Genomic DNA, 14962 nt, shown 5'->3' with positions numbered 1-14962 from the left:
TGCTAGACCACTGAATGTAGGAGAATCGTACTTCTTGTACCTCTCAAGCCTCCGTTGTTCCACCTATGAAGCCGTTGCCCTACCCCCGGCTGAACTGGGGCTACAAGCGGTACCGGTATAAGCTCTGGGATCTGATGAACCTGAACCCGCTGCTCGAGAGTGCGGGCGGCGGTAGTCTGTACTCTTCCCCTAGCCTGAGATGTGGCTGCAGCAAGGGGAATTAACCCTGCCTGAGCTGGAGTGATGTACATGCTCATGAACTGTGCAAGGGTCTCCTGGAGAGCTGGAGTAGTAGTAGTAGTAGTAGTAGTAGGCGTATCAGGTGCATGTGTTATGACTGGAGCTACAGGTAGCTCCTCTGCAGCAGCTCACGCGGGTGCTCTGGCTGCACCACATGCACATCCTCGGCCTCGGGCGGCTCCAGCAGTGGGCGCGGGTGCCTGGTCATCTCCGGTAGCGCGTGTCCTCACCATCTGCGAGAGAATAGAAGACAGAAGTTTAGAATTTCGAAGTCAATAATCTCGTACGACAAGGAATCAAATGAAGTAGAATTTTCCTAACGGTTCCATAGTCTCCTGAAGATAAGTACCGACGTCTCCGTACCGATCCGCGAGACTCTAATAAACCGGTTTGTGACACACGACTCCTATGAACCTAGAGCTCTGATACCAACTTGTCACGACCCAATTTCTCCCTCCGTGAACTGTTGTGACGGCACCTAGTCTCTACGACTAGGTAAGCCTAATATTGCGGAAATGAAATGAAACACAAGGATAACAATTGACAAATATAATTAATAAGCAGAAACGGAGCCACTCGGCATATACAATAATCATCTTTCCTAAAAACCGAAATGTTGCAATGTCACAAGCGTCTAAGAAATTCTAACTATTCTATACATCATTCTATGGAAAGGAAGAAAATGTACATAGGGGATAGAAGGGGACTCCGAGGTCTGCGGATGCGGGAACATGTACCTTGAAGTCTCCTGAAGCAGCAACCACACAGCTAGACTCGAGGCTGATAGCTAGTACCTGGATCTGCACACGGAAAACATATGCAGGAAAGGGCATGAGTACACCACAACGATATCCATAAGTGTCAAGCCTAACCTCGGTCGAGTAGTGACAAGATCAGGTCAGGGCCCTACTGGTATAAATATAATGAAATAAGATAGAAAGAGTACTACAGTAAAATCTAAATACGGAAAACTAACAGGAATAGAAATCAATGAGAACCAACAGCTCAGAACGCAGTAATAGCAATAGGGGATCTCCTGGGATACCATCCCGTAGTCCCAAACGTAAATGTACAGGGGGATCTCCCGAAATACCATTCCGTAGTCCCAATGTAAATATACAGCTCAACCAACAGAGATAACAGTTACAACAAGAAAATCGCAATTTAGGCTAAGTCTGAGTCAAGGAAGAACAGGAAATTTCACTAAAACATGCTGCATAATAGTTAAGGCAGTTAAGGCACGTAGGCATGCTTTCTTAAACTAAACAGGATAGTTACATATGCTAGTGTTGCTCAATTAAAGGAAAATAGATATTTGCTTAATGAAAACAGAGTTTTGCAACAAATAGCCCGTGTACGCACTCGTCACCTCACGTATATCGCGCTCATATATCAAACAATACCAAATCCTAAGGGGAGTTCCCCTACACAAAGTTAGGCAAGCCACTTACCTCGAACCAAAGGCCACTCAAAACTCAATCACACCTTTTCCTTTCAAACACGCCTCCGAACTAACAATGTCTAGCAAATTACCAACCAAACGTTTAGGAATCACCCACGATAACAAAGGACTCATTTAGGTCATCATTGAAAAAGTCAACAAAAGTCAATGGCCGCTTGGTCCAAACCCGAAATTCGGACCAAAATCTGATTATCCATTCACCCCCGAGTCCGGATATATAATTGGTTTTGGAATCCGACCTCAATTTGAGGTCTAAATCCCCAAATTTCGAAATCCCTAATTTCTACCCCAAAATCCCAAATTCCACCATGAAAACCTTAGATTCTAGGTTGAAATATTCTAAAATCAAGTGAAAGATACTAGATAAGAATCACTTACCTATGATTTGGGGAAGAAGAAGTCTTTGCAAAATCGCCTCTTGTGTGTTATGTTTCGAAAATTTGAAGAATGGATGAAAATCCCGTCCAAAAGTCATTTTGATCAATTGTAGGTGTCGCATTCGTGACCTGGGGTTCGGAAATGCGAGCCCCGCAAATACGAAGAACCTATCGCAAATGCGAAGGTCTCCACGTTCATGCTTTCATCGCAAATGCAAAGAATTGCGACCAATTGATCGCAAATGCGATCCCTGCCATTCCCAGATTTCCTTCGCAAATGCGAAGGGAAGTTCGCAATTGGGAACTCTGCTGGCCCAGGTTCTCTTCGCAAATGCGAGAATTTTCTCGCAAATGCGGACCCCTCAGAGGTCGCAACTGCGATGCCTGATCTCCCAAATGCGAGTTAGAGGCCTGCAACCTGCTCAGTTATACCAGCAAATTTTCCAAGTTCAAATCACTCCGTAGCCTATTCGAAACTCACCCGAGCCCTCGGGGCTCCAAACCAAACATGCACACAAGTCTTAAAACATCATACGAACTTGGTTGCGCGATCAAATCGCAAAAATAACACCTAGAACCACGAATTTAGCACCAAATCGAATAAAATTTTCAAGAACACTTTGAAATTTTTATTTTCTCAACCGGACGTCCGAATCACGTCAAACCAATTTTATTTTTCATCAAATTTCACAGACAAGTTTTAATTATTATATTGAACCTGTACCGGGCTTCGGAACCAAAATACGGACCCGATACCAACAAGATCAAACATTAAAATTTCTTAAAACCCATTAAATTTTCAAACTCTCAATATTCAACAAAAATTCATAGCTCGAGTTAGAGACCTCCGATTCCGATTCTGATTTCGGGCATACGCCCACACTCCATATTTTGACACTGACCCAACGGGACTGTCAAAACAAGAATCCGGGTCTGTTTACCAAAAATATTGACCGAAGTCAACTCATATGAAGTTTTAAGCAAAAATCGTTATTTTTTATCAACTTTCAACGTAAAAGCTTTCCGAAAATACGCCCGGATTGCTCATACAAACTGAGGAGGGATGAAATGAGATTTTTAAGGCCCCGGAACACAGAATTTGATTTTAATTCATAAGATGAATTATCGGGTCATCACACTATGTTTTATGTGCTCTCCTCTACCCCTTCCCCTCTCCCCTCCCCCCAAAATACCCAACATTTCATGACTCTGTTTTCTTAAAAAAATTAATTATTCTTCTAAAAATTCATACAAACCCAAAAGGAACTAATGTGTTGCTTTACTTTTTTACGCAAAAACAACGTTGAACTTTGTGCTCCATAACTAAAAGAAATACTCTTTGTTTGGTTAAAAAAGAAAGTACTATTTGTACAACATGAAAATAAAGTACTCATTTTATTGAAATGAAAGAAAATACTTTTTCTGCATCATGAAAAGAAACTACTCATTTTGTTGAAATGAAAGAAAAAAACTTTTCTACATCATGAAAAGAAAACACTTTTTTGTTGAAATAAAAAAATACGTTTTATTACATCATTTTGTTAAAATGAAAGAAACTATTTTTTCTACATCATGAAATGAAAAGAAAGTGTTTTTTTTGTTAAAATGAAAAAAAAACTTTTGTTATATCGCGAAAAGAAAATACACACATGTTGAAATAGAAAAAAAAATACTCTATCTATAACATAAAAAGAAAGTACTATTATTAATATGAAGAATTAACCCAAGTAGCCGCCCAACCAACCACTTACACTAAAAATAGCTGGTAGAGTTATAATATATGCATAATTTATGTATTATATGTGTATAAATAATGTATAATCTATGTATATGGCTAGAAAAAGTAAACAATGAATGTAACCAGCTATTTGTGTAAAGATTCCTGTTAAGGTGGGGGTAGGGGTGGAGGTTGGATGGGGTGGGGCGAGGGTGGGGTGGGGTTGGGGAGGGTGGATTGGGGTAGGGTAGGGGCGTGGGGATGGGTTGGTGGGAATGGGGAATGGGAGGAAGGTTGGAAAAGAGTTTTGCAAAATGTTTTCCCTTTCCTTGATAGGGAAAATATTTGCCTCCAATTGGAGGAAAATGAGTTGACGAGGAAAACGTTTTCCAAAACATTTAAACCAACCAAATATGGGCAAAATTGAAAAACATTTTCCGAAAAATATTTTATTTCACACCAAACACACCCATTATTTCAATATATTTGGAAAAATAATTCCGCCGTATCAAATGCACTATCTTCATTGTTACGAAAACTATCAATAACCGATGCTTCCAGCTGATTGAGATTTGTATTTCCTTTGGCATTCTAATACTATCCCCACATTCTATTTTTCTACTCCTATTATTTGACCGAGTAGCTTATAAGTAAAGAAAGAGTAGACGTAGGGAACGGAAATTACATTCATAAATGGTTTAATATTTGGTTTCTTATTGTCCATATTGACATCCACGTGGAAGTTTTATGTGGTTCTGCTCTTCTCATTTCAATTTCATTCTCTATCCTAAAAAATGTTTATCTTTTTTGTCACACTTTCACTGGACCCCTTACTTTAATCCTCAACTAACCAGTTGAAACCACGCACATTCCCCTATTTGGTTTCATGTCTTTCATTAAAACACAAAGAAACAGAAACATTTTTAGCTCAAGAAAGTAAATCAATGACGGCTTCTTATTGAATCTTGGAGGAATTTTTCTGGGTAAGTTTACTGTCTCTTGTTCATCTTAATGCTTGATTAATTGCTTATTTTTTTACTTTTTATGTGGAATTGGTGAGAATGAGAAGGAGTGTGCTCTTTGGGAAGAGCATCTTTATTAATTTTCTAAAGAGGATTCTGTCTAATATTATGCTTTTACGAATCTTGAAAAATGCTTTTGGTTTTCCTTTTTATTATAGTGTTGAATCACCAATAATATGTCTAATTTGTGATCAAAATTTAATATTTTTAAAAACCAATATGAAGAATATATTCGAGCCTCCTTGAGCTAGGAGAATAAATTATGTAGAGTGTATGGCTTAGAGTCTAATTAAGTTCAAGGTAATAGAATATCCTGATTATGGTAATATAACGTTCTTCCATATATATATATTCAATTTGTTTCAGTGAATACTGAGAAAATTCCTAAATAGTACCTAAGTTCATAAAGAGTTCCTTTTTAAAGTTTGAAAGTAAAAGTACTTTCCTATTATTGAGCAGAAAACGGGAATGGAAGATTGCATTTCAAGAGTAATATGATTTCTACAATTTGAAATATCACGTTTCGTCTTGTTTTTTCAAATTCTAGTGAATTGCTAGTTGCATAGTTTCAAAGTAAGGTGCACAACTTAATTAGAAAGATAAATAAATAATCAAAGGATTTAAGATATAAATATTGGCGGTGTAAAGATTGTTTTTATACTGTACTTTAAGTGTTTAACCTATGATAGTAGATTACTTATCATTTTATTTCGTGACCAATTAATGTTCTCACAAAGATGAGATTTAGGAAAAATGACACTGTATAGCCCCTGTAAAAATAATAGCCCGAAAAAATGTATAAATTTTTTATATTTTTTGTGTATATATATACACACACACATTCTGTATGTTATATACAAAAATTGTACAAATTTTACACGGGCAAAGATTTACTTTTGATAACAGCAGTTACAATGAGCTTTTTAGCAGGGTCTTCAAGTCATACTTGGCCACCTATGACAACAGATACAACAACTCCAAGTTATTGGTTGAACTGGAGATTCTTACTCTGTGCAATATGGATATTAGCAGCTATGGTGGTTTCAATTCTTATAATATGGAAGTATGAAGAATGTTCTTCAAAGTCGAAAAGAAACCAGCAAAGAGAGAACGGGCAAACGAGAGCAGGGATTTTGTACAAAGATGATGTTTGGAAGACATGTTACAAAGCAATCCATCCGAATTGGCTGCTTGCTTATAGACTAATTGCTTTCGCCGTGCTTCTCTCTTTGCTCATTGCAGATGTAGTGCTTCATGGCGTACGCATACTTTATTTCTATACTCAGTAAGGATTTTCTCCATATTCTTTTGCTCCACATTTCATCTTGGCATTACTAGGTTTTGCCTTTACTGTATGATAGGCAGATATCTATGATTTAAACTTGATATGTTCAACCTTTAAGGTTCTTAGACTGAACACGATGTACTTTTTAAAATTACAGGTTTAGACTTTAGTATTTGTTTAAGTTGTAGTTTTGTTTTTTAACATATATATCTATGCTTCACGGGTCAAAACACTAGGTCAGTTGAATCCGTTGGAGATAGGCTGCATCCTTTTTCGGCGACGACCACTTTTTTGAATGTGGATGTTGTGGAGACTGAGTAATTTTTGATGAAGTCATGTTTAATGCCTGATTAATTTTTTATGGATCCACTCATTGCTCAAAAACTAGCGACAGTTTCCTGACCAACACTTAAAATGTTTACCTTCAATTTCTTGTGATATCTCCTCATAGTGTTGAAGTGCTATACTGTTAATTTTTTCCCTTTAGTACACAAACAGTCTCACTAGAAGCCTCAACAGCTCAGACAGTAACTAAGAAGCTCTTCAAAATCTAAAGATAACAATGTCAAATAAAATTCACTTTTGACTAATGTTATGTTAACAAGCTATTATATTGATTGAAATATGATCGATCTTATCTTTTGCTTTTCGTTGTTCTTTTTTTTTTTACTCAACAGGTGGACATTCACCTTAGTTACAGTCTACTTTGGGGTATGTTATTAATCTATGACCATCTTTATTATTCATGTCTGGATATGATATTGATTATCTTTAGATGTTATCATTTTCACGAAGAGAGTAAAAGTTAAATTGTAGTGTTCCTCCTGCAAGGCAGACTATTTATCACTTCGCCCTTATATAACTGATCGGAGAATTTATGTCATTCACCGCAACTTCCTTTTTCATTGTAGTGTTCCTTATTTCTTATATAATTTGGTAATGTTCTCAACTAAATTTCCTAGCTAGGATCTTCACTCTCCATTCATGGCTGTTTCCAATCTCGCAAGGGAGGTAAAGGTGAGAGTGGTGATAGTGTTGATACAGAGAGAGGCATTTACACTGCTCCAATTCCTGAAAACGCAAACGTACTTATTGTATCCAATGGCTTGAATTCCCATGGAGAACCACATGTTAGAGAAGCTGCAGGTCCTTGGAGCGTTGCCTTTCAAATAATATTCCAGGCATGTTCTCTCTAGATCAATTTATCTTACCTTTGTTGCAACAACAACCGGACATGCAAATTCCTTTATCTTTTCTTTCTTTCGCTGTTGGGGCAGAGTCGCAGAAAGTCTATCTACTCCCATGCGGTATATAGAATCTTCTATAATTTCTCACGTTCGTCATAGATGTTGGATTATCTAGTTCTTTTCATCCTGCGTAGTTGCCTCTAATTAGCGTTTTTTCACTGTTCAATCCTACAAGTAAATTTTCTGGAGGTTCATCTTTTATCATATGTCGTGTACCTTCATTATTGTGAGAAAGCACGGGAGAAAATATATTATTGATGTATATACATATGTTACAATGAGTCCTATATATATACACACATAACATGTCCTACTCCTAATATATATTGGATTAGGGTTATTTATTTACTCCTATTTACATGACTATTCTAACACTCCCCCTCAAGCTGGTGCATATAAATCATATGTACCAAGCTTGTTACATATGTAGTTAATACGAGGACCAGTGAGGGACTTGGTGAAAATATCTGCAAGCTGATCATTCGACTTCACAAACTTTGTAGCAATATCTCCCGAGAGTATCTTTTCTCTAACAAAGTGACAGTCAATCTCAATGTGTTTAGTTCTCTCATGGAACACTGGATTTGACGCAATATGAAGAGCAGCTTGATTATCACACACAAGTCCCATCTGACTAATCTCACCAAATTTCAACTCCTTGAGCAACTGTTTGATCCAAATTAGCTCACATGTCTCCATAGCCATTGCTCGATATTCTGCTTCTGCACTAGACCGAGCAACCACATTCTGTTTCTTGCTCTTCCAGGACACCAAATTTCCTCCTACCAAGACACAATATCCAGACGTAGAACGTCTATCAGAAGGTGATCCTGCCCAATCAGCATCTGAGTATCCAACGATCTGCTCATGGCCTCGACCCTCAAACAATAAACCTTTGCCTGGAGCTGATTTTATATACCGAAGAATGCGAACAACTGCATCCCAATGACTATCACACGGAGAATCCATAAACTGACTCACAACACTCACAGAAAAGGAAATATCAGGTCTTGTCACTGTAAGGTAATTTAATTTACCAACCAACCGTCTATATCTTGCAGGATCGCTAAGAGGTTCCCCCTGTCCTGGCATAAGTTTAGAATTCGGATCCATCGGAGTGTCAACCGGTCTACAACCTGTCATTCCTGTCTCTTCAAGAATATCTAAGGCATACTTTCGTTGTGAGATCACAACACCTGAGCTAGACTGAGCGACCTCAATACCCAGAAAATACTTTAGTTTGCCCAGATCCTTAGTCTGAAAGTGTTGCAAGAGATGTTGCTTCAATTTAGTAATACCATCCTGGTCATTGCCGGTAATAACAATGTCGTCAACATAGACCACCAGATAAATACAGAGACTCGAGGCAGAATGCCGATAGAATACAGAGTGATCAGCTTCACTCTGAATCATGCCAAATTCTCGAATAACTGTGCTGAACTTACCAAACCAGGCTCGAGGAGACTGCTTTAGACCATAAAGTGACCGACGCAAGCGACATACAAGGCCACGAGACTCCCCCTGAGCAACAAACCCAGGTGGTTGCTCCATATAAACTTCATCCTCAAGGTCACCGTGTAAAAAAGCATTCTTAATGTCCAGCTGATAGAGGGGCCAATGGCGAACAGCAGCCATGGATAGAAAAAGGCGGACTGATGCTATCTTAGCCACAGGAGAGAAGGTATCACTGTAATCGAGCCCAAATATCTGAGTATATCCTTTGGCAACAAGACGAGCCTTAAGACGATCAACCTTACCATCCGGACCAACCTTGACTGCATACACCCAACGACAACCAACAGTAGATTTACCTGAAGGAAGAGGGACGAGCTCCCAAGTACCACTCGTATGTAAAGCAGATATCTCGTCAATCATAGCCTGTCGCCATCCTGGATGAGAAAATGCTTCACCTGTAGACCTCGGGATGGAAACAGAGGACAAAGAAGATAGAAAAGCATAATAGGGTGATGACAAACGATGATAACTCAAACCGACATAATGGGGATTAGGATTAAGGGTGGCCCGTATACCTTTCCGAAGTGCAATCGGTTGATTAAGAGGAGACAAGTCCGCAGTATTAGCAGGTTCGGGTGCAGGACGTGAATCAGCTGGACCCGATGCTGGGCGCGGACGACGATGATATGTCAAAAGTGGTGTTCCTGTGGCAGGGAGTCTAGGAGGAGCCACACTAGACTCCTCAACGGTTGGAATGGATAAGACTTCTATAGCGGAAGGTGAAGGAGGAGCTATAGTAGACTCCTTAAAGGTCGGTATAGGTAAGACCTCAGATATATCAAGGGGGTCAGAAAGGTCAGAAGAGGTAAAGAAAGGTTTAGACTCAAAAAATATGACGTCAGAGGACATAAAGTACCTACGAAGATCAAGTGAGTAACAACGATATCCCTTCTGAACACGAGAATAACCAAGGAAGACACACTTGAGAGCACGAGGAGCTAACTTATCTTTCCCAGGGGCTAGGTTATGAACGAAACAAGTGCTCCCAAAAACACGAGGGGGAACAGAGTATACGGGTGATTGGGGACACAATACTGCATACGGTATCTGATTCTGGATGGGAGAGGAAGGCATCCGATTAACTAAATAACAAGCTGTGAGAACTGCATCGCCCCAAAAACGCAGCGGAACATGAGATTCAATGAGAAGTGTGCGAGCAGTCTCAATGATGTGCCTATTCTTTCTCTCTGCAACCCCATTTTGCTGAGGGGTATAAGGACAAGAGGTCTGATGAATAATTCCTTGAGAAGTCATAAACTGCTGAAATTGAGAGGATAAATATTCTAAGGCATTATCACTGCGAAAAGTGCGAATAGAAACACCAAATTGATTTTTAATTTCAGCACAAAAATTCTGGAATATAGAAAACAACTCAGAACGATCTTTCATTAAGAAAATCCAAGTACATCTTGAATGATCATCAATAAAACTAACAAAATAACGAAATCCCAAGGTTGAACTGACTCTACTAGGACCCCATATATCAGAGTGAACTAAAGAAAAAATAGACTCTGCGTGACTCTCAATACTACGAGGATAGGAGGCTCGGGTATGTTTCCCGAGCTGACATGACTCACACTCTAATGTGGATAAACTAGACAAACCAGGCACCATCTTCTGAAGCTTGGATAAGCTTGGATGTCCTAAACGTCTGTGAATTAGGTCCGGAGGATCTGTAACTAGACATGCCTTGGAGGATTTTAGGGAGTTAAGGTAGTAAAGCCCTTCTGATTCAAGTCCTGTTCCAATCGTCTGCCCTGTACTGCGGTCCTGCATAATAAAAGAATCATCAATAAAATATATACCACAATGGAGGGCACGAGTCAAACGACTAACAGATGCAAGATTAAAAGGACAGCCAGGGACATAGAGAACGGAATCTAGAGTGACAGAGGGTAGGGGATTCGCTTGTCCAACTCCTTTTGCTTTGGTTTGAGACCCATTGGCTAAAGTAACAGTGGGAAGAGACTGTGAATACGCAATATTTGACAAAAGTGATTTATTACCAGAGATATGATCAGAAGCGGCTGAGTCCACAACCCATTGTCCAGGAGGACTAGACTGGGAAACACAAGCAAAAGAATTACCAGCAACAGAAGTATTAGTCTGAGCAACAGAAGCTACTTGTGGAGATGTCTGCTTACTTGCTCGATACTGAAGGAACTCATTATACTCCCCTTCAGATAAAGAAAATCCCTGGTTACCTGTAGTCTCAGTCTGAGCAACATAAGCATTTTTGGTTGGGCGGCCATGTAAAGAATAGCATACATCACGAGTGTGTCCAAGTTTATGACAATAGGAGCACTTGGGTCTAGATCTTCCAAAACGACCTCCTCCTCGTCTATTTTCCATAGTATGAGATGCCCGATTGTCCACTGATTGGGATACGAGGACAGATGAGTCAAGTGTCTGTGATGAGCTCACTGGGTGACTAGGTGCTGCAGCAAGGCGAAGTAATCGAGAGAATAATTCATCAACTGAGGGGACGGTTGGACTAGCCAAAATCTGGTCACGTACTGAATCAAGGTCATTAGGGAGTCCAGCGAGTGTAAGAACTAGAAACATCTTCTGTCGTTGCTCTTGTTGTTTTTCAATACTAGCAGAAACTGGCATCAACGTCTCAAATTCTTCCATGACTGCCTGAACTTGTCCAAAGTAAGTAGACATATCTAATTCCTGTTTCTTCAAGCTTGTCATTCGCGATATTACATCATAGAAACGAGATATGTCATTAGTGTATAGATTACGAGCCTTTTCCCAAACTAAATAACATGTCTGGAATGGACGGAACAAGGGCATCAACTTGAAATCAATAGATCGCCACAGGATACTACATAACTGAGCATCGACCTTCTCCCACTGTGTTTTGGCCTTTTCATCACCTTCGCTAGCCTTTTTTGTTAAATGATCTTGAACTCCTTGACCTTTACACCACAACTCGACAGATGAAGCCCAATCTAAGTAGTTTGAACCTCCCATTAAAGGTTCTGAGGTAATCATAACACCGGAACTGCCAGAACTCGGGTTTCTAGACCCGAAAGCATCGACTCCCAAAGACATGGTTGGATTATCACTAAATAACAAAAAAGAATCAACTGAAAATTCTCTGAGACAGATGAAGAAAACACTGTGTTTGCCGGAAAAGTACTGTAGCTGCCGGAAAAATCAGTGTAGTCGCCGGAAAAACTCAAAGTGGTCGGAATTAAAAAATAAAAATATGGACAGGCTCGGAATTGCAGGGCGATCCAACTGTCCTGAAGAAGCGAAGCCGAAAAATGGCCGGAAGAGGCCTCACGCGCCGGCGCGTGGGACAGACGCGCCGCCGGCGGCAGAGTTCCGACAGGCACGTGACGGCGCGTGGCTGGCTATTTTCCGGTGATTTTTTCTGGGGTTTGGTCGGATCTCTCTTGGGAACCTTGTGGTGGTGTTGGATTTTGCACAACACTGTTAATTAGTGACTTTGACGCAATAAGTCACTTAGGTCACCGGAAAATTGCACGGTGACTGAGTTCTTTCTTCCCGGATATCGCTGGAATGATGCACAACGATAAATTTCACACCGTAGCTCTGATACCATGTGAGAAAGCACGGGAGAAAATATATTATTGATGTATATACATATGTTACAATGAGCCCTATATATATACACACATAACATGTCCTACTCCTAATATATATTGGATTAGGGTTATTTATTTACTCCTATTTACATGACTATTCTAACAATTATGATATTACATCTCCTAAATTAAGTAAATGTCGTGATGTAATATCGAGTTGGGCACATTCATAAAAGTGGTTTAGTGCTTATTCGTGCTGCATTCTATGGATACTTGGCTAATTCTTTCCCATCCCCCAAATAATTTGTAGATGACTGCAGGTGCAGTTGTTCTTACGGATTGTGTTTTTTGGCTCGTTATCTACCCATTCCTCACTGACAAAAATTACAGATTACATTTTGTAAGTATTAGAACTTTTGCTTTCTTATCTTAATCTTCTTTTAGTTCAATAAAGTTTTGCTTGATTGTGTTTGTCTTTTATGTATTGCTTCAATTCAAATCTGTAAAAGTATTGATGGAATCAAGCTTGAGCATTCATTTAGTGCAAGGACCGGAATTTTCGTCTCTGAGCCGAGGGTCTTCCGGAAATAGCCTCTCTACCCCTCCGGGGTAGGGGTAAGGTCTGCGTACACTCTACCCTCCCCAGACCCCACTGGTGGGATTTTATTGGGTTGTTGTTGTTGTTGTTATACATATCTATCCAACTGTTGTAATCTTCAGCTTATTAACTAGCCACTTCTTGCCATCAAAAGATGACAAGTGCATTTTTTCCCTGCCATCTTGATCTCTTTCCCCCTGATTGTTTAGTTTAGTTTAGTTTCAGTTATTTCAATTTTTAGTTTTTTCTTTTTGTTTCTGACTTTCTTCTTATATTTTCTAGAAGCATGAATCATCAAAAGCTAGATAGAGTAAATTCATTGTCAATTGCCGCTAAGTGCTCTTTGAAGTCCACAAAGTTTAACCTCAGTGTGCATGTGTGTCGTGCTTTTACTATTGACTTTGGCTCAGTTCTCAAAATAAGGGAAAAAGTTAACATCGAACTTCCATGATCCACATTTACAAGAAAACTTCACTAGAGTATTTCTTTGGTGGTTCTTCCGTCTCACCATTTGAAAGAAGACAAGCTACTACATACGAATAGCTAGTAGATAGTAGTTTCATTCGTTTATGAACCAGTGGAATGGTCGTATTCACACCTACATGTAGAAATCATGATTAGTTAGTATCGTGTTATGAACATAGGTTATACCTGATTTACATGTGGCCCGCCCTCCCCTCTCTCTGCATTTGTACCATAAGCTGATAGTCTACCTGTTACTGCAGCTGGCTGTTTGTATGCATTCTGTCAATGCTGTTTGCCTTCTCGGTGATGTGTTTCTAAACCGTCTAGTAAGTTTTAAAGTCCGTACTATCTAAGCTTTACGTGTTGTGCATATATTTAATACTCTGTCTTGCTTCCTTTCCAGCGGTTCCCTTTCTTCCGTGTAACATATTTTGTGCTCTGGACATGTGTCTTTGTCATTTTCCAGTGGATCCTCCATATTTTTGTCTCAATGAGGTATATTTGCAATTGATCATGATTACTATTATGCGACATCTAACTCATATAGGCTTATGTTGTTTACTGAAACTGTTAACTCTTGTTGCAACAGGTGGCCTTATCCCTTTCTAGATTTGTCATCTCAATATGCTCCCCTTTGGTATGTGTACGACCTCATACGAGAAATCAGTATATGCAGAGTAGTCAAATTTGCTTATTGTGCTATTCATGCTTGCTCAAAAATGTGAAATTGTAGGTATTTTGCTGTTGGTATTCTCCATCTCCCTTGCTATGGCTTCTTTGCCTTGCTAATTAGAATGAAGAAATGTTGGTTATCCAGATTATTTCATAGCTCCATATAGATATAATCAGAGTTGCAGATGGTCAATGAGTTCAAACTCCAGTAAGAAGCCCAGCATTACACGGATCGGATCGCTCAATGAAACCTCAAAGCTGTGCACTGCCTCGGCATCAATTGGTAAATAACATTATTTAGTGCCACTCAAATAAATCAGTAGGGTAAGACATCCGATTTATTTTTTCCAAATGATTTAATTTACTTGTTCCGGTTTGTAAATTAACCTAACGAAGTTTGACATCATGGGTATTCTGTAAGCTTAGCATGACTAGTTCAAAATGTTGGTTATGCCCAACTAACATTTTGTATTTGGAGAGATAAGGTATTATGCCCTTTTTCTTCATGTTTTCGCTTTTTCAATGTTTGATAATACACAGGTTGCAGGTCAACGCTTAAACCCCTCCACCACTATGGTGGCTTAATTTATTTTTCACAAAAAAAAAAAAAAAAAAGGACAGCTGTAATTGCATACAAAGATGAACAGAGGGTAAAAAATATGTCACAAATCTCAAGATATTTACTTCGGAGAATCTAAGTAGCTCATTTTGTTACTTACCTGAATTTTCACTTTATTAGTGAGTTCGATTTCCCACTTTGTAATTCCCGTCCCTATTTTTCCTTCCCCTATCCCCTATATAT

The 14962-nt window shown here is 39.3% G+C and overlaps 1 protein-coding gene across 1 annotated transcript; it reads left to right on the top strand.

Moving 5' to 3' along the window:
• Window positions 1-4543: 4543 nt before the first annotated feature.
• Window positions 4544-12815, top strand: LOC109240890. Its single transcript, XM_019407569.1, has 5 exons — window positions 4544-4779; window positions 5728-6103; window positions 6781-6814; window positions 7070-7284; window positions 12736-12815. The coding sequence occupies exons 2-4, from the start codon at window positions 5733-5735 to the stop codon at window positions 7211-7213; spliced, it is 549 nt and encodes a 182-aa protein (XP_019263114.1). The 5' UTR covers window positions 4544-4779; window positions 5728-5732; the 3' UTR covers window positions 7214-7284; window positions 12736-12815.
• The last annotated feature ends 2147 nt before the right edge of the window (window positions 12816-14962 follow it).

This window comes from Nicotiana attenuata, unplaced genomic scaffold (assembly GCF_001879085.1).
Source record: "Nicotiana attenuata strain UT unplaced genomic scaffold, NIATTr2, whole genome shotgun sequence".
Lineage (NCBI taxonomy): Eukaryota > Viridiplantae > Streptophyta > Magnoliopsida > Solanales > Solanaceae > Nicotiana > Nicotiana attenuata.
This window is presented reverse-complemented; position numbering and strand designations above follow the sequence as displayed.